This window comes from Poecilia reticulata, linkage group LG21, assembly GCF_000633615.1.
Source record: "Poecilia reticulata strain Guanapo linkage group LG21, Guppy_female_1.0+MT, whole genome shotgun sequence".
Taxonomy (NCBI): domain Eukaryota; kingdom Metazoa; phylum Chordata; class Actinopteri; order Cyprinodontiformes; family Poeciliidae; genus Poecilia; species Poecilia reticulata.
In genome coordinates, this window is record NC_024351.1 from 9,327,951 (window position 1) to 9,345,851 (window position 17,901).

Consider the following 17,901-nt stretch of genomic DNA (forward strand, 5'->3'; position numbering starts at 1 on the left):
CATTCTCTCGATATGAAAAGTCAGTCAGCGAATAAACTTTGTTGAAAATGCAAATTGTACATTCTAGACGTAGGATTGCATAATTACCACTGTTAAAAATTGTTGGAAAAAAGAATATATGATGAAATAAATCATTGTTCGCCAGATTCCCTTGTGCCAGGTGACTGTAGGTGGAACAAGGTTCAAATAGAGAAATGTTCAGGCTTGAATGCATTAAGGGTATTTGGGACTTCTGTAAAGTTGTGCAGTGAAATTTGCTGGCATAGATTTAGTTGTCATACTAGGAGGTCATGGATCACAGAAAACCAGCACATTATTCTAAATGTTCATAAATTCACCTCCAAGACAATAAAATAATTTTAAAAAATCATCATGGATCGGAGCTTGGACCCTCACCATCATGTATTATAATGTTCAGCCAAAAATTATAGAATGTATTTGAAGCAATTTTTTATTTTTGTAGCTTACTTACATACATAAAATGTAGAAATCTTTGCAATGTGCACATGTACACTATATGGTGGTTGCTTGAACTAGGCTATAGAGTTGTTACCAACAGTAATTACCTGTAGTAGAAAAACGTTACCTGTAGCTAAAAAAAACAGACTTATTCTCTCACTTAACTGAGCCAATTGCTAGAGAAAGGCCAATTTCAAATGAGATTTTTCCTCATGTTAAAATAGCTTCAAAGTCAAAACTGTAAAGAAAAACAAAGGAGGATCTTGTTTTTAGGCTAGAATGTTGTATTTGCTACTTTCCAGGTGTCAAAAAGAAGAAATACAGGAGTAGACTGCATCATGCAGTTTCTCCAAACTTGACTCCCTCCATGAGGAAGGCGTTAATAACAGCCTTAATTAGATCAGATAAATAAAGATATAATATGATGAATCTATAAATGTTGCTGAAGCCACTGTCATTCAGTACGACAGAGCATCTGCATAGTAGTTAAGACACTACATACTGCTCTTTTAGGAATACAGCAGCAACATTTGCATAGTATAAAAATAAATTAAGTAGAAACATAAAAAACGTGTGATTCGGATTGAAGATTTTATAAAAAACATGTGAATTCATATCATGACCACTTATTAACAAATAACACCAAACACATAGATAATAAACATCGACAAGCTCATGTTAAATGTACTTAATCATACCGTCTGGGGGTCTGTTAGAGGTGGCCACCACCACCACTCCGGTTTTGAACAGTGCCTCAAACAGCTGCTTCAGGATCATGGCATCAGCAACATCAGTCACCTGAGAGAAGAGAAGCAGAGAGGAGGAGAGCAGTGTTCAGGTTCAGTGCAGTCTGCCTTTTCATGCCACACACACGCATGTGTATATGTTTGTGTTTGCATGTGTCTGAGGTCAAATCAAGCCGTCAACACTTCATGTTTATTAGTCTCTCTCAGGTGCTCTCATTCAGTCCTTTTTATCCGATCAAGGCCGCTTAGACTTTCGCGCGCGCGCACACCCCTAACCCACTTGAACTGACTGCAAAATGGTCACAGAGCGGTTTTCTGCAGAGGAAAAGCAGCAGATCTGAGCTGATCAAGTGAGCAGACAGGGGAGCGACAGGATGCAAGAGCGAAAACAGGAGAAGAAAAGAAGCATGAAAACAGAGCAATATTAGTCAGAGCAGGGGTCATGATTGCAAACAAAGCCTCTATCAAAGAGGGGGTCTTATAAAAGAATATGAAACATGTGTGCCTCTGTGTGCTGGGTGAGCTACACACACAAGGTCACACAAAGTTACAATACATAAACCCAATTCAACTGTCTGCTGCCTTTTTCATCTACATCATTTCCATGAATCCTCAATGAACAAAGGTCGATGAAAAACACTGACGCAAGGACATTTATGAGTCGCTGGCTGTTAAATGAAGAGCTCTGACCTTTCTATTAGTAATCCAGTGCTCTCACTTTTGTTCTTATTCTCTCATCTCTCCCTTTTCCACCTATGTTACTCTTTTGAACAGCCATAAAGGGAGAAATCATGGTACTGTGTGATGGCCAGTAGTCAAAGCAGCATGTATTAAACTCATTTGATTAAACATGATGACTGACTGAGGAGAGTTCAGAATGGACTAAAATTAATTAAGTCAGATCTGTCTTTTGCCAATTGTGATTAAAATCAATTGAAATGCTGTATTTTCACCTATAAAAACATCAAAGCAATTTTTAGACAATAAGTAATTGTCTTAATATGGTATTTCACTAAGTGGTATTTTTCTATTCTCAGGAATAGGATATAAAAAAAAGTTGAGTAAAGGTTTTGATTTGTCAGAAACTCAAAAGCAAGAGAGATAGGTTTAATACTCTGAAATGACAAATATTTGAGGCTCATCATATATGATATTTTTAAAATGAAAGAAAACAAATCTCAGAAAATAATTTAGAATTCATCAGCAACACTTTCTATGTCTTACCAAGTCTTTTTAAAATTTTGTCAGGTAATAGAAAGATACTTATTATTTCACTGTAGCTCTGGCAGTAGGTTCAGAGTGGTTGAACCTATACCGTGATCTCCAACAGACTTCCTGGCAGTCGGCTTGCCTTGTTTAGCTCAATCCATCTTCCTATAAAGTCTAACCAGCTTCTCTAAAAGTATCTCCATATTATACTGAAGCCACTATATATGATCAGGGTGATGCACAGTGTTAGTTTTCTGTAACACCTAGCATTTTGCATGAAACCCTTCAATTTGGACTGGGTCTGTGCAGTTAGACAGCCCTGGATGTGCTTGCTGTGCCCTTTGGGGCTTTGGGACACTCCTGGTCTCAAAGAACAGATCTTGTAACTCTGTGAAGACTCCTGCTAGTCAAGTGGCTGAATCCAGACGCTGGCCTGCAACATGAGCAAGCAGGTGTCCGTTACACCGCCCTCTCCTCTTACCTATTTTTCCTGTAAATAACAGGCACTTCTGATTGCCATACCCACAGCATATGCCTCCTTTCATACTCTGAAGAGTCTTCTGCTTTTGCATATTAGCTCCACTGCCCTTGCCAATACTTGATTAACATTTGTGTTAAAGCCTTGATTTTGCTGAGAAGAGGTGGCTAAGGGCATCAAATTAGAGCGTGCACACGCGAGCCAGTGATTGTGAGTGAGCGTAATGAGAATCAACAGAAAGCCAAGGCTCTGTGTCTCTCTGAAGGGGCCCCCGTGTTTGCTGCGACCGCAGGATTTTATTTTCATTTCAAAAGAATCATTTAAAAATGACCTTTTATACTGCATGGATTTGTTTATTCATGTGCCCTCAACATGGTCACGGTATGAGGGGCAATATTGATTGCTGGGTGAGTAGAGAGAGAAAGGGGGAGAAAGAATGGATCCCCACAGAATGAGAAGGGTGGAGGGGGAACGATGTGGCACTTGTGGAGCACAAAAATAATGGTGCAATCTCTGTTAGTCGTTGGCGAAATTTAAATGAGCAGCCAATTACTCAAGTGTGTCAGTTTGCAGCGAGGCACACGGGTGCCAAATGAAGCCTCTTTTGATGTTACACCTCTTTATGTACACAACCTATGAGCAATTTCACCAACGGAGGCTGCACTATGACAGAGACCATAAGACAATGCTGCTCAAGCATCGTCTTCCTCTTCCTCTCTCGCCGTCTTCCCATCTTTCCATCTCGGACCTCTCAACGGGCGAGTATTCATTAGGAGAAACCGAGAGAAAGGAGGGAGGGGGGGCTACAAATTACTGATAATGGCACAGAGCTAATGAAGAGAATGGAGAAATGTCATTAGCATTTAAGAGGATAAGATTCATCTGACCCGCCACCGCCAGTCGCTTTCTAGCTCCACTCACTTAAGGAAGTAGGAGAGCGCGACTGATACCCGGAGCCTCATTTGCATGGCTGAGTGGAGGAGGATGCTGATTGGTACGGGCCCCGAACCCACACACAGGCATACACACACACTTCCTCAACCTCTTGTTTATGCATCCCAAACAACGCATGTCTGCTTGTTTCCCCTCCATTCACTGGTAGCAACAGTTGACGAACTGGAAACTGCGAAGCCAGGCGAAGACGAACAAAACAAATCAATGAGAGCGTGCAAACAGCGCCGTGGCTTGCAAAGTGTATGAAAAGGAGCCGCTCTTGATCCTCGCAGACACATGGTGTTATTTGAGGGAGCAACTCCACCTTGGGTGACCTCTGACCTATCCCCATATTAACTGTAATGATATCACTGAGAGGAGCAGGATGTGTTTTTGGCTCGGCTGATGAAAAACAGAAATGTGCACTCTTATTTGCTGCAGCAGAATGACTAACCAACCTCACAGAGAATAGGGAGAGCTTCAGTGGAGACTCGCTCGTCTGACACCAAAGGATAGAATAATGAGAATTTCTGCATCACTAATGACTGAAGGTGCTCTTTACACCCACAGGAAAAACTTAGAAGTTATGCAAGCCAACACTGAAGTACACAAAGACATATACATATACATAAAGGCTATATAAAGACACAAATGAAAATACTCAAGTGTGGTGGATGTACTGTGAAGAACTTTCATCTGTGCCTTGTGAATTTTCTGCTATGTTCATGGGCAACCACTAGGTGTCCCCAGTTCTGTCTTTTTTGTTAAGACCAAAATCACAAAGTTGAAAAGATATTAAAAAAGAATCAACATGAAAATAGTGATCACTCTTCCCTCTGAACTAAAGATATGGTTAAAACAATTCAAAACCGTGTATTTACTTGGTTGTAGTTGGTAAAAAGTGTCATTTCTGATACAAATATTCATTCTTTTATTTTAGCATTTTCTTACTTTACAATGCACTTCATTGTAAAGTAACTAACTGTTAAAAGAAAAAGGATGCATAGTTTCTCTCTTTTTTTTAAATTTTTTTACAAAAATAATTTTAATAGCATGGAATGCTTCTGTATTTAGCTGGTTCTATGTCTAGACTTTCTAACAAACGCTTTGATCCAAAAATTTCCATTGTAGCTCTGGCTGCATGTTTAAAGTTGTTGACCTGCTGAACGGTGAACCTCTTGCTCATTCTCAAGTCATAACCATGCTCACTTTCCAAATGTGGCTCCATCTATTACCCAATCACTTTGGAGACGTTTTCCCCACACCGCCACTAAAACGTGGCGTGTTCAGTATGGCATGAACTATTAGTTTTCTGCCACAAGTAAGCCAAAAAGTTTACTTTTTAGTCTCATTTGACCAAAACACAGTGTTCCACAGATTTCTGTGTAGATTGCTTTTAAACTGGAAATAAGACTTTTCTATGACTACCAGATTTGTGGAAGGCGCTAATAGTTGTCCTGTAATAGGCCTGGCTGTAGATCTACTGAAGTGTTACCATGAGCCTCCTGGCTGCTGCTCTGATTAATGTTCCCTTTGCTCAAACTGTCAAATTAAGTAGGATGGTAATCGCGCAATACTCTTTACATTTTTAATAAAGAATTAAACATAATTCTCAGAGATTATCAAAGCTTGTTTTATGAACTTTATATACATGATATATTTATTGATTTTCATGATTCTGTTTGGTTGCTGATCTTGTCCTTCCACTTTAAAAATTCTACTTTGTGTTAGTCTAAAAGATGAAATCACAATAAAACGTATTTAAGTTTGTGGTCATTATGTTACAAAAGTCCAGGAATACATATTTAAGATACTGCCCGTTATCCCTCCGGCGTATATGATAATTCTCATGCAGTATATTCATTTGTATGATAGTCTTTTTATTTTTATCCTATATTGACTTGATGTAAAAGATTAATGTTTATAGTTGTTATTGTCTGGTAAACTTCTTAAGAAGCCTTTTAGAACAAACACATTATCTCTCAGCACACACATTAAAACAATGTCTGTAATGCACTTGCTCACCTGAAACTCATCAAAACACAACAGGCAGATCTCACTGCTGATCTCCATGGCAACCGGGGATATGGGGTCATAGTTGAACATTTCCCCTAGCCTTCGCTTCGGCAGGCTTTGTTTCCTGCGGTGGATCCCTTTAAGCAGCAGACAAATGTCAGGAAAATCTTAAAAGCGCACCTGCGTCGACAGCCGAAACTACTGACGGCGCTGAATAAAGCTGTAATTTCACCTGGATGCATAATGGCAGACAATTAGCACGGGGACAAACAGATGGATAAATATAGGCTCGCCAATGCACTATGAGCTTAAGAAGAAAAAAAGATTAAATCAGAAAGTCAAAATGCAATGAGGAAAGGGAAGTCGCTGCTTACTCTTATGGATATCCAACATGAAGCTGTTGAAGTGGACTCTCTTTTTGCAACTGTTTTCCACATGGGAGTAAAATAAATCCATGAGCATGGTCTTCCCTGAGCCTGAAAAATTGGAGAAAGTAGATTATAATGACTTGGTAATAGCAACAAACTTGTCAGTTGAAAAAAGAAGAAAACAACAAAGATGGTTTGTTTTACTGATTAAGCCATAATACAGATGCAGATTCTTACCAACATTTCCGTATATATAGAGACCTTTAGGTGGTGGTAGTTGTTGTGGAGGAGGTTCCTATTTGGGGGGATAAAATATTTATTATCAGCTTTTACAATAATTTGTAACCAGTGAACACTCCTTTATAAGAAGGTCCTGGCCATCACAGCACCATTGACAGATTTAAAAACATTTCCAATGAGATGCACTTATTCTAAGTTTTTGGTCTCTGATAGTTTTCAAAACATTCAGCCATCACCCTAATAATATCCTGTTTGAATAAAGTATTAACTACTTATCAAATTTAATTTCAGATGCACTGATCAATAGGTCAATTTTCTCCCTTAATTTGGATTGGTGGAACTGAATAGTCAGATTTCTTTCTCTGGTTATTAGATGCATCTAAATGAAAAGCTCCAAGCTTTTATTCGCTCTGTAAATAACAACAACATGTACTTTGATGCAGTTCTTGAGTTAAATAAAAATCAGATAAAGATTTTGGATGCATATTTTTATGTATAAATTGGAATAATAATTTTATCAAATTTTTTCTTTTTACTTTTTGCCAACAGTTTTCTACAACTTTCTCATCATCTGAGTGTCAAACATTGAACTTAATTTCGTTTTCATCATCCACATGACCTACCCATCCTGCAACAAACCCAATGACGAAGTTGGTTTCTAATTCAGAAACCAACATCCCGCATCCAGAAGTGCGGGATGTTTTTTGGCGTCTGGACTGAGTAAGACTGACTGTATTTTAAGATCTAGAGCAGCTCAAGTCAGAACAAGATGCCAGAGCAAACATCAGAGTGATATAGTTCTGTTCTCCTGCTTCCCCACCTGTTACTGCACACTATCGGTCAGCTGGCTGACAAGAAGGCAACTTAACCTTTTCCTTACCTATGTTAAATATTTTCTGCAGGAACTTGAAAATCACTATTACATTTTGATATATTTTTCTAAATTTCTACTTAAGTTTATGGACAAAGTATTTACATAATTGAATTACATTTAAAGAATATCATTAGAATATCTATTATAATTAATTTGTTTTACCAATTAGAAGCAGCTTCATTTTTCTCTTGTGACTAAAAGTACTGAGATGTTTCGATTTTTGCCTAACATACCGTCTCATACGGCGCGAAACAGTAACAAACTCCCTGTTTCAGAATATAACTAAAGCATCGTTTAATAAACAAGGTACGCCAAGGCATAAAGCCAGCACTACAGTGTGAGGTTTCATATGATCCAGACTGGCCCGCTGCAGGAGACGAAGACAAAGGGGATCTAATCAACAAGACAAGCCAGGGTTCCCACGAAAGAAAAGCATCATCAGAGGAACAATGGGGGGATTTGTCAGACAAAACGGAGAGGTCTGGATGAGGCTCCGTAGGAGATGGAGTGGACTTGTGTGCACGGCCCGTTTAGCGCTGCTAATTGTGATACGGTACTGTAGCATTGAGGTGCTGCTGGAAGTCATTGTGCTGCCTGCCTCTTATTATCAAAAAGGTCTTTGCTTAAAAAAACCCCCATCTTCTGTGTGACCGAACTGAGAGTACAAGAGAAAGCCAACTATCACAAAGGAGAACGAAGCGTGTAAATGTATCTGCCATCAGTTTGTTCATAAACAAAATTTACTTATAGCTCATATGTGGATGGCTAAATTATAAGCTTTAGGAATGCTGCCGTTGGGCTATCTCCATCTTTGTGACTGGACAATAACGAACTGCTTTGGGATTAAATGCCTCTTTCTAAATGGAAAGAACTATCCTCTTAATATTTAATTTAGAAACCATTTCATGAAGATGGTACTTGGAGTCCAGATGCACTTGGTCCCCGCAACACAATGAGCACTTGACTCTGATAAATGGCAGCAACTGCAGATGGAAACCTAAATTAATAGCCTAAACTTGTTGCTTCTTCCCTCCTTTTTTGATTGCCACCCCCCCCCCCCCCGCACCCCCACAAAAAAAAAGCTTCTCCTAAACTAGTCATGAAAAACTGAAAGACCAAAATGCTGTTCCCTTCTGCTATGGCGTAACAGCGTGCGACTTCTCCTTGACTTCCCAAACTGCCCTCCGGCATGGCGGGGTAATTGTCAGTGGTGGCTGGTAGCCATTCTGCCACGGCAGAGTGGAGAAGGACAAGGCTCTCCCTCAGCGACTTTGTCTAGCTAAGCTCCACGGGCCAGTCTAGCCTCCTGGTGGACGATACTGACTGCCACATGAGTGAAAAGTTCACATGCAGGACATGGACCTTCTTGTCTTTTAAATTACTCTATTTTTTTAAAGCCAAAGATGCTGCATTTCACAACAGAGTCATCAGAGAGGAGATTGTAGGAGTCCAAGTTAGGCTTAACTTTAATGCAGGAGACTCTACACTGTACGTTCGACTTAAAGAGGGCGGCTCGGACTAAACAATAGTCCATTGTCAGTCAACCATCCGCAAAACCACGCCACATTGGGTCAATATTAAGTCAAGTGTACTCTCCTCACAGACTCGGTCAGTTAGTGGGGACAATGGCGGCACTCTCACAGAGAACGGACACCGAAGGACTGTGGTATGACCTGATTTAAACTGGAATAATTGCGTAAGTACGCAGTCAGTGAGAATGTGTGTGTGTGTGTGACAGACAGAGCAAGAAATAAGGTGCAAAAGGAGAGGGGTGACGGGTGGGGCAGTCTGCACTGGTGTTGATAGCCTAACACCAAAGCATTTGTCAGAAGCCCAAATCAAAAGCAAAAAAGACAAGAATGGCCCAAACAATAGGGATCCCATCATTACTGCATGGGGACGGTGAGAGAGCGAGAGGGGTGCCGGGACAGGCCCAGCAGGAGGCCTGCCCTGCTGCCTTCCAAAATCTCTGCCTAACCCTGTGTGTCTGTGCCAGCCCACCAACAAAAACATGCAAAAAAAAGGAGACTCCCAGCACCAAATAGGAGACAGTCAGCTCCTCTGACCTAAAAACAACAACCCCCTGCATTATGCCGCTCATAACTCACACGCACAATAAACTTCCCAGACCCCTACCCTTCCTTTGACCTGACCCCCATGGCTACCGTCAGTGATGCAACTGGAATACAGTGCAGTCAACTGTAGTTCTTCCAACTTTTAAAACATCAGTTGTCTAAACTGAAGTTCTCAAAGGAAATCTGTCCTGCTTTTAAAACCCTCAACATTTGTTTATCTGGCCTATGCTAAATTCAACAAAGCTCAGAATTGTGGCAGGGAGCCAATGTAGTAGAAACTTCAAGATCTAGGGTAACTTTAGAGTTACAAATACTTGTCAACTCTGACCCAAACCTTAATGTTTTTGCTAGGAGGCTCAAGATGGAGATTTTATTTGTAACATTGACTTCAAGCAAACATCCAGAATATCCACAGTTAAACTGGAGGCATCACTTGAAGAGGGCTGTGGATAAGACAAAGCTACATAAGGCAGAGGAAAGGCTGTCAAATCAAGATGTGGGATGCTGACTTTAACATGATGTACACGTTCTAGAGCAGTATATTATCGCTGTACTTTTGAAATTTTGTATCAAATAATGGATAAACTTCAAATAATATTAACAAAAATGAAATAGAGATACATGTTTGTATTCTGTTCCTTGTAAATGCTAATCTTTTATATGTACATAATTCCTTTGAGGACACCCAGTTTCTAAATCTCCATTTCTTTGTAAACCAACCAATTACAAAGGCGACTGGCATTCCAAATAGCATTGAACTATGGGAGGATGTGCATCTTAGGTTCATTTGTCCGTCCTGTGACAGGCAGGACCTGTTCAGGGTCTACCAAAATTTAAGACTTGCCATGTTTGACTCCTGGACAATAGCATTGATTAAAAAGTCTTCAAAGACCCAGTGTGTACATCTGCAGTGTTTTTGCTTATGACCATCTCAAAAGCAACACATCTGATCTTCTATCCAAACAGAAACGCAGAGCATCTGCTTCAAGATGATGTCCTGTAATAGTACTATGGACTACCTCCACCAATCAGCCAGTATAACATTTGGTTACCATGGAAACTGAAGGAGACTGGTGAGTAAGCATGCTGTTTCTCTATAGTTACATTGACCTTTTAGGCATATTGCTGTTATACAATTTGATTGCTAGTATCTGGATGAGGAGAGAAGTTGTAGAGAAGAGGAATATTTGAAATTTATTTAATTTGATGATTGTTAATTCGATGATTGTTTAATTTGATGATTGTTTAATTTGATGATTGTTATAAGTAGCTTATAACCCAATAAGCTGCTTGTTACGTGTCTCATTATATGAAATACTATTTAAATGTGATTTTATAAGAAGTGTCTTACTAAATTAAAAGGAGTAGCACCATAGTTCTGCAATAAATACTGCACAGACAATAATGCTAGTATTATTGTCCCTATATGTACTGTGTTAATGCAGGAGATAATTTAACTCATATTATGAAATCGTTATGCTCAGCAGTTAAATTACCGTTTTGGTTGTTGTGGCATCATCATTTTGAGGTTGCCTGCTGTGATCTTTGTAGTGTTGTGTTGATAGAGGGTTCAGGTACATCCTGTTAGTGAAAGTCTTTAAAGTTTGCTGCAGTAGAGCCAGCCGCTGGAGAACATATTTCTGCTGAGCGTCCTTCTTTAGGGAGCCACTTTGCACAAGCCGCTCAAAGTGATCCACAATGTCACCGGAGCCACGAAGATCTATAGCTGAAGTGTCCGAGGAGGAGGAGCGGGACGACACGGAGAGACTGAAAAACCCCCAACACCTGGGACCTTCAAAGTACAGCGATGGTATAGTGACTGCATTAATAACTTTACAATGTTTATAAGTTTGTACAGACAGCAAAAACAAGCCCATTAAACATTTTAGAAACTACGAACCGAACTCTTACCTTCTGCGGTGGCACTCCGTGGAAGACGGCAGATTTTATTTACAGATTGAGCTCGTTTTGTCAACAAAAACACTGCAGAGAACTTAACGGCGGCTGGAACCATGTAGGACGCCATGATGCTTCAAAGCGCTGCAACTTTATTGAGACACATAACACTGTATCTTGTCACATTGCCAAAATAATTAATAAATACAAATTAATTAATAAATACAACGGGTTAATAAAAATGAATTTAGCAAATGACTATTGAGTAAATTACTATTATTATCAGATTTATATTATATGTGAAAAATATAAAATAATTTATTTCATTTATGTTGTCCAACTAATAAATAATTTTATGTTTATGACTTTAAAAGGAGCAGAAGATTGATGTGTTGTAAAATTTTAGAGTCACATGCTTTCTTGTTTTTGTCTTGATTGTGCCTCCTTGGGTCATAACTTTGGGAGACCCTGAACTATGCTATTTCTAAATTATGGACACAAAATTTTGTTGTAGTCTAAAAAATAAAAAAAGAACGTAACATCATAAATTTACATTTACATGTTTCAAATTTCAAGTTACACCGCAACTCCTGAAATTTTATCACTTCAATGGTGGTTTCAAACACTAAGAATAGTGGCCCACATCCAGGTTCCTTTTACAACTATTGTACGAGGAACCTGTTCTTCTTTTAGGTGGTTCGAAAAGAAGAAGATGAAACGACAAACTAGAGCTTTATTGTTTTTCCAGCAAGTTCAAGTTCCTCTATTAAATTGTACATTTCAGTAGAATTTCAGGATTTCAGAAAGCCAAGTGACAAAATATGCTTTCCCTGTTCCTTGTGAAAATTCTGAAGTTTGAGCTTTTAGTTGATTGTGTTTAAGATAATATTTCCAGAAAAGATGAATGTTTTTTATCTAGAAGTTGTTTAATTAAATTTTCAATACATGTTCAAAAGCTGTATGCAAGTTTTGCATACAGTTGTGCAAAAACTGTATGCACGTTTTTGCACAACTTGCATACACAACTTTTAAAATTTTAAAATGACTTAAAATTCAATTTTAAGTGAACTTAAAATTACTTAAGTTTACTTAAGCAATTTAAGTGAACTTAAGTTCACTTAAGTAATTTTAACTCAAGTGAAAAGTTTCCATCCAAGAAATTACTTAAGGAAGAGTAAAAAAGGTATTTCATAAGAAAACTACTTACTGAGTGAGTAATGCATCGATCTATCGATGAAGTGAGTAGAACCAAAACATTGACTGTAGTTAACTCAAAATGCAGTAGCATAAACACAAATACATAAATATAATTTAAACACAAACTTTAATATTCCAGTTGGTTATAAAATAATCAAACTGGACATTTTTGTCTTCTGTCTACTAATGATGACGATGATTAATTAAACCAACATTCCCGCTGGCGAGTCGTAAACAAGCAGAGCTTCAAACAAGTGGTTGAGCTCCGTCAGCTGAACCTCAGCTGATCGGAAGTACAATCTGTTAGAGTGTAGCAGAATTTACGTAACGCACATTCAACATAAAAGCACATAGCAGTTATTTCATATACTAAAAAAGTAATTGTACATAAATCATGTCAGAAACCTAAACATTTAGTGATAATATATATAATAAAACATTTCCAAGTTTTTTACCCCATAAATTGTGTAAGTAGAAGGAAGTGCTATGGTCCAAGTATTTTATTTTGAAGTACCAAAACATTAAGTACATATCCGTGTTGCGGCTGCCTTGACAGTATCCCTAGCTGATTGGGAGGACAGGGAGAAATGGCTGATGCTATAGCTGATACGAGAAGGCTGTATACTAAGCCCCAAAACCTAAATGACGCGTATGGACCCCCGAGTAATTTTCTAGAGATTGATGTGAGCAATCCTGAGACTGTCGGGGTTGGGAGAGGCAGATATACGACGTACGAAGTCAGGCTGAAGGTGAGGCTGCATTAACAAGTGCTAGTGACTTTAGCTTGTTAGCTAGCTGCCCAAGCTAGCTGACCTGGCTTTTCCTTTTAGTCAAAGTTATAAATAATTGACATCAGTGTTGTCATCGATGAAAAATCGTGGATTTTTCTTTACTTGTGAACACATAGTTCACAAGTATTTGCATACTTGGGTATTATTTTTGAATAAAAAGTGTTTGGTTGTTAGCAGTATTTGTGTGGCTGCTGGGTTTATCAGACATTACCTTAATTACGCAATGCTAGGCACTGTTAGCTAGGGTTAGCGTACATCCGAAGTTTTAAAAAATATTTTAAAATATAAGCAAGATTGGACAATATGAAAACTGAAATGAAACCTGAATTTGCTCGTCTGTAGAGGGAAGCTCATAATGCAACGATCTAAAAATTAAACTAGTCAAAGAAAAACAGAATCTTAGATCTGGAGCTTCTAGAAACTGATTTTACACGTTCTATTCATTAAAACAGTTAATATTTCAGTTTCATTTATAGAAACATTCTATCTACTCAGAAAGTGAAGTGAAATGTTTGTTTTTGTTAAGTTTCTCAAGAGTTCAACGCTGTTATTCTTAACACAAGGTTTATGTCTGTAATTAGTAGCAGTAAAATAATGTCTTGATCTAAAAAAAACCGCCACAAAATCTCATCATAAACTTGACTCCTGCTTGAGTGGAACTCGAGGCACACCCCATGATGACTGCAATAAATAGATAACAATTATAGTCGCACTAAGTGACTTATGTTCAGTTTGAATACCCTTAACAAAAAATATTTCATGAAAAAGACTCAGCGCATCATTTCACTGCCTACTTCTAAATAATTAAGTATTACACAAAGTCTTGGACAGATTGGGTAACAAACGCATCCGTCCAGCATGGCATAAACTTTGCAGTGCTAATCACTGTTGAAGTTGGTTTCTTTGATTGGTGAAGTCGGTTCCTCCTGCGCTTACAAACAGGATGCAGCTTGCTGACAGATTCTCCACTTTTTTCCATACCTCCCACGATGCATTTCCTTCCTGCAACTCCGTTGTCAAACTTGCGGGGAAGTTCTTTCCATCCATTTGTCTTCATTTGTACTACAAATGCGATATTCAGAAATTTTATGGTAGCCCTTTGAGGTAAGGAAAATACTACATGGTAAAGTTAGGACGTTGATAACCATGCAGCTTACCATGTCTAAATGCACATGTCGAACTGTGAAGAAGATGGGCCACAGCAGGAAATAAAGCTTTCATTGCCTCGTCTGTCTCCTATGAAGTGGAAAATAGGTCCAATTTTCAGTTTTAGCCCATCACTGTTATGTCAAATGAACCTAATTCTCTCAGCAATGTTTCTGACACATTTTTGAAACTATGCTAGAAATACTTAAGGCAGTTCTAAGGGAAATTCGCCTTTTAAAAATTTCCCTGTGAAACTGACTGCAAATGTGGTGACCTCCTGGTGACCCAGACCAAAGCAGTCCACGCTAGATGAAGTCGGGTGGCTTTTGACCTATGGAGATGATGGTGAATTTTACATAAAATCAAGACAATTATGGCCAACCCCGACCATCTTCTTCATGGGACTGTCTGACTGCAGCAGTGTGTCTTTTGTCAGACACTCTGACTGTCGGGGTGCTGTTACTGTAGCAGTAATACAGACTTCTACAGGAGATCTTTCCTGCCATCACCATCTACTTTAATGGTTTGATGATTAACAGAAATGAGCAATGAGGAAAATGGGGGCATCATCCTACATTGCGATGGCAACAGCATATCCTAAAAGTCCTAGCCCTGTTCTAAGTGATGTCAAAAATGTTGTTACAATCTTCAGCAAAAACGACTCTGAAAAAAGCTTCTTCTTTTTTTTCTCAACTGCTTTTCCCAATGTTAAAATTAAACAGCCTGTCTTAATTTAGTGTAGGCTACAGGCCTTGTTAAACTTTACTAAGACTAATATTTATGTCTGAGAGACAAAATACGACTGTTTCGGCTATTAAACCATTTTCTGCAAATGATCGACATTTCTTGTAGCTGATTTGCGTTTAATCTTGACGGTTTCACATTTCATCTTTTTTTTTTTTTTTTTTACTGCTAGCGTAAAACTCTTTGGCAGTCACAAGACTCATCTGATTGCCTCATCTTTTATCTCCCAGCTTGTCATTTCAGTTGACTGACACCCCTGTAGTTAGTGACCTGAAGCATTTAGATTGGCTACCAGCCTTCAACTGTTTTATAGCTTCCACTGTTTCTTAAAGAAATGAATTTAAGGGGATGGAAGCTGTCTCCAGGCATTAGCCTTGAATATAAGGCTACTGTACTTGATTAGCGTGTTATAATTAGCATATGCGTGTAATCAGCATTATTGTGCACCTCATAGCCCTGTGTGACCCTGCTTTGCATAAAACCACAGAAGAAGCGGCGCATCTCTCACTTTTCAATAAACGTGGTGTCAACTTCGCTTTGCTTCTCTCCTTCTCCTTTCTTTAGCTTTCTTTGGAGACACTTTCACTCCATCTCCAGCATTTTAAGAGCGTTAGCCACAATGCCCTAGCCAGGAATGCATAGTATTTCTTTTGTACTTTCTTGCTTCGTTACTTTCTTCCATTTTTCGTCTGATTTCTTTTAGACTACCACAGCAGCATCATCCTCTACTAGGATGCACAGTTTCTTCTATTAACCGTTTTTCCCGTTCTCACCACTGTCCTGATAGTCACCCCGAAATTGAGAGAGTCCTTGTGGCCGCACTGAGAGAGTCTTGCTTAATCCCCTCATTGAGAAAAGAGAAGAATGAAACGGGCCATGGTCTGGGGGTTTGGGGAAGCTGGAGCATTTACTCCCCATCCTCACCCCCTACCCATGGGAGGGCAGAAAGCCACCAGCCTTCATCTCGTCCGCTCCTATCCCGTTCCTCTCCCAGCTGTGTGCAGTCATTTGCCTATTTAATTGCATGGTTACTGTTGTTTGGAGTAATAATGTAAACATCAAAAATAATTGGGCATGTACGACTTTCTCACGGTATGATGCAGTTGAATAGAAGGACTGTAGTGTTGTAGGAACTACTCAGTAATGTAAAAGTAAAAGATATAGTATAAACAAATGTTTTGGCAAAAAATAAACATTAGTTTCCTTCTGGTTATTGCGTAGAATAGACGACCTGTTGTGCTCTTTGTAGCATAACACAAGTATAATAAGCTTAAATTAGCTCATATTTTCTCAGGTAGCTAGCCTGCAGTGGGCTGCTTAGCAAACAGCTGCTTGTAGCTTAACGGCTTTACTTGGACAATGGCGCTACCACAGAAAAACGCACACCTCATGACTGTGTTTTTTTGTTACTAGAAATATTTCCAAACAGATTAATTTCTTTGCAAGAGGAGAAAACTTGTAGTGGTCCTGTTTCAGCAAGCTGACTCGCAGTTCTCAGCAACAGGTGTTGAGAAGGAGCAGCTTGAGAAAACTCAGCCTAGTACTTTCTCTGGCATCTTCTTTTAATTTTTTTATTATTTTTTTTAATTTAAACTGTGGAAACAATAATAGTCAACATTTTATTGGGTTTGAAGCATTTTAAAACTTTGATGGTGGTAACTGACCCATGTCTGACAATAACTATCATTAAGCTGTCAGGTTTGTTTTGCATCTTTGTAAAATATTGTCAGTTTGTCCTTTTGGCTTATCTCAGTGTTTGTGTTTGGCTTGGATTATCATGTGATTAGATGCATATTTGCAGTAACATTGAGGAATGTTGTTCAGCCACTTGTTTACTGATTTCGAACTGGTGATTTAAATCAACAAACCAGATTTTATTTTTTATTTTTTTCAGATAGGAAAGCAAAGTTATTACTAGAAAATGACCTCTTTCCCTGAACTTTTCTAAACTTTTTAAACCATACATTTTCAGTCTCATGAAAAATTGAGAGCAGTTAGTCAGGCAAAAAAAAAAAAACATGGTACGAGTACACCTGGATTTTTTAAAATGTTTCATTTATAACCTGGGACAATTGTTATGTAAAATTGACATTTATTCATTATTATCATTTATTAAATTACTAAATATTTATTGTCTTGTCACGGCATAGCAGTGAACCTAAACTACTACTCCAATTTCATCCACTTTACATCTCATAATTTTAAGTGAACTTTTCATAACGGTTCATGAGCAATAATATCTGTATTTTTGCCCCTCATTCTTGATGCCTGTAATGGAAAGAGTTATTCTATGAATTCTGCCATGTTCTTCAGTGTTAATGGTGTCTTTTGGTTGCTGGATCTCTGGAGGAGCTTCCCAAGCCACAGAGTGTATTTTTGTTTGGACCCACAGCAAACGGCAGGTTGGAGCTGGGATGTGGGTGTACGAAGCGGAGGAAGGGGTGATGGGTATTACCAAAATTTCTTTTTTTTTTTTTCTTTTTTTTTTTTTTAGTTGGTTCCCATCTCATCCATTCAGGGAAGCGGACTTTGGGATCTCACTTTGTTTATGGATAAGAGTACATAAAAGGGCTCTTATAGCTCTGTCTCTCACTCGGTCTTCTACCCCTCCTCTTCTCCCATAGCTTCTCCTCTCTCCTTTTTTTTCCTCTTTTTCATTTGAGTTCTGGGGTGGGGGCCTTTGGTCATTAATAAAATGGGGAGAGACAGGGAGTGTGTGTGTGTGTGCG

At 38.7% G+C, this 17,901-nt stretch overlaps 2 protein-coding genes across 3 annotated transcripts in view; one reads left to right on the forward strand and one right to left on the reverse strand.

The window, feature by feature from the left end:
• afg1lb (AFG1 like ATPase b) overlaps positions 1 to 12,717 on the reverse strand; it is a 30,425-nt gene extending 17,708 nt beyond the window's left edge. The window contains exons 1-7 of one of the 2 annotated variants that reach the window (XM_017302203.1): positions 12,502 to 12,710; positions 11,310 to 11,444; positions 10,895 to 11,190; positions 6,447 to 6,504; positions 6,216 to 6,317; positions 5,851 to 5,978; positions 1,158 to 1,257 (exon numbers count right to left, since the gene is read on the reverse strand). In XM_017302203.1, coding sequence (XP_017157692.1) covers positions 1,158 to 1,257; positions 5,851 to 5,978; positions 6,216 to 6,317; positions 6,447 to 6,504; positions 10,895 to 11,190; positions 11,310 to 11,424 — 799 coding nt within the window. In that variant the 5' untranslated portion in view covers positions 11,425 to 11,444; positions 12,502 to 12,710. Of the gene's footprint in view, positions 1 to 1,157; positions 1,258 to 5,850; positions 5,979 to 6,215; positions 6,318 to 6,446; positions 6,505 to 10,894; positions 11,191 to 11,309; positions 11,445 to 12,501 lie in introns of both variants that reach the window. The other variant, XM_017302204.1, reaches the window with a different exon arrangement.
• A 324-nt stretch (positions 12,718 to 13,041) lies between these two features.
• Positions 13,042 to 17,901, forward strand: part of snx3 (sorting nexin 3) — a 13,016-nt gene continuing 8,156 nt past the window's right edge. The window contains exon 1 of the mRNA XM_008397659.2: positions 13,042 to 13,240. Within this exon, the coding sequence (XP_008395881.1) occupies positions 13,079 to 13,240 (162 nt within the window). The 5' untranslated portion in view covers positions 13,042 to 13,078. The remainder of the gene's footprint in view (positions 13,241 to 17,901) is intronic.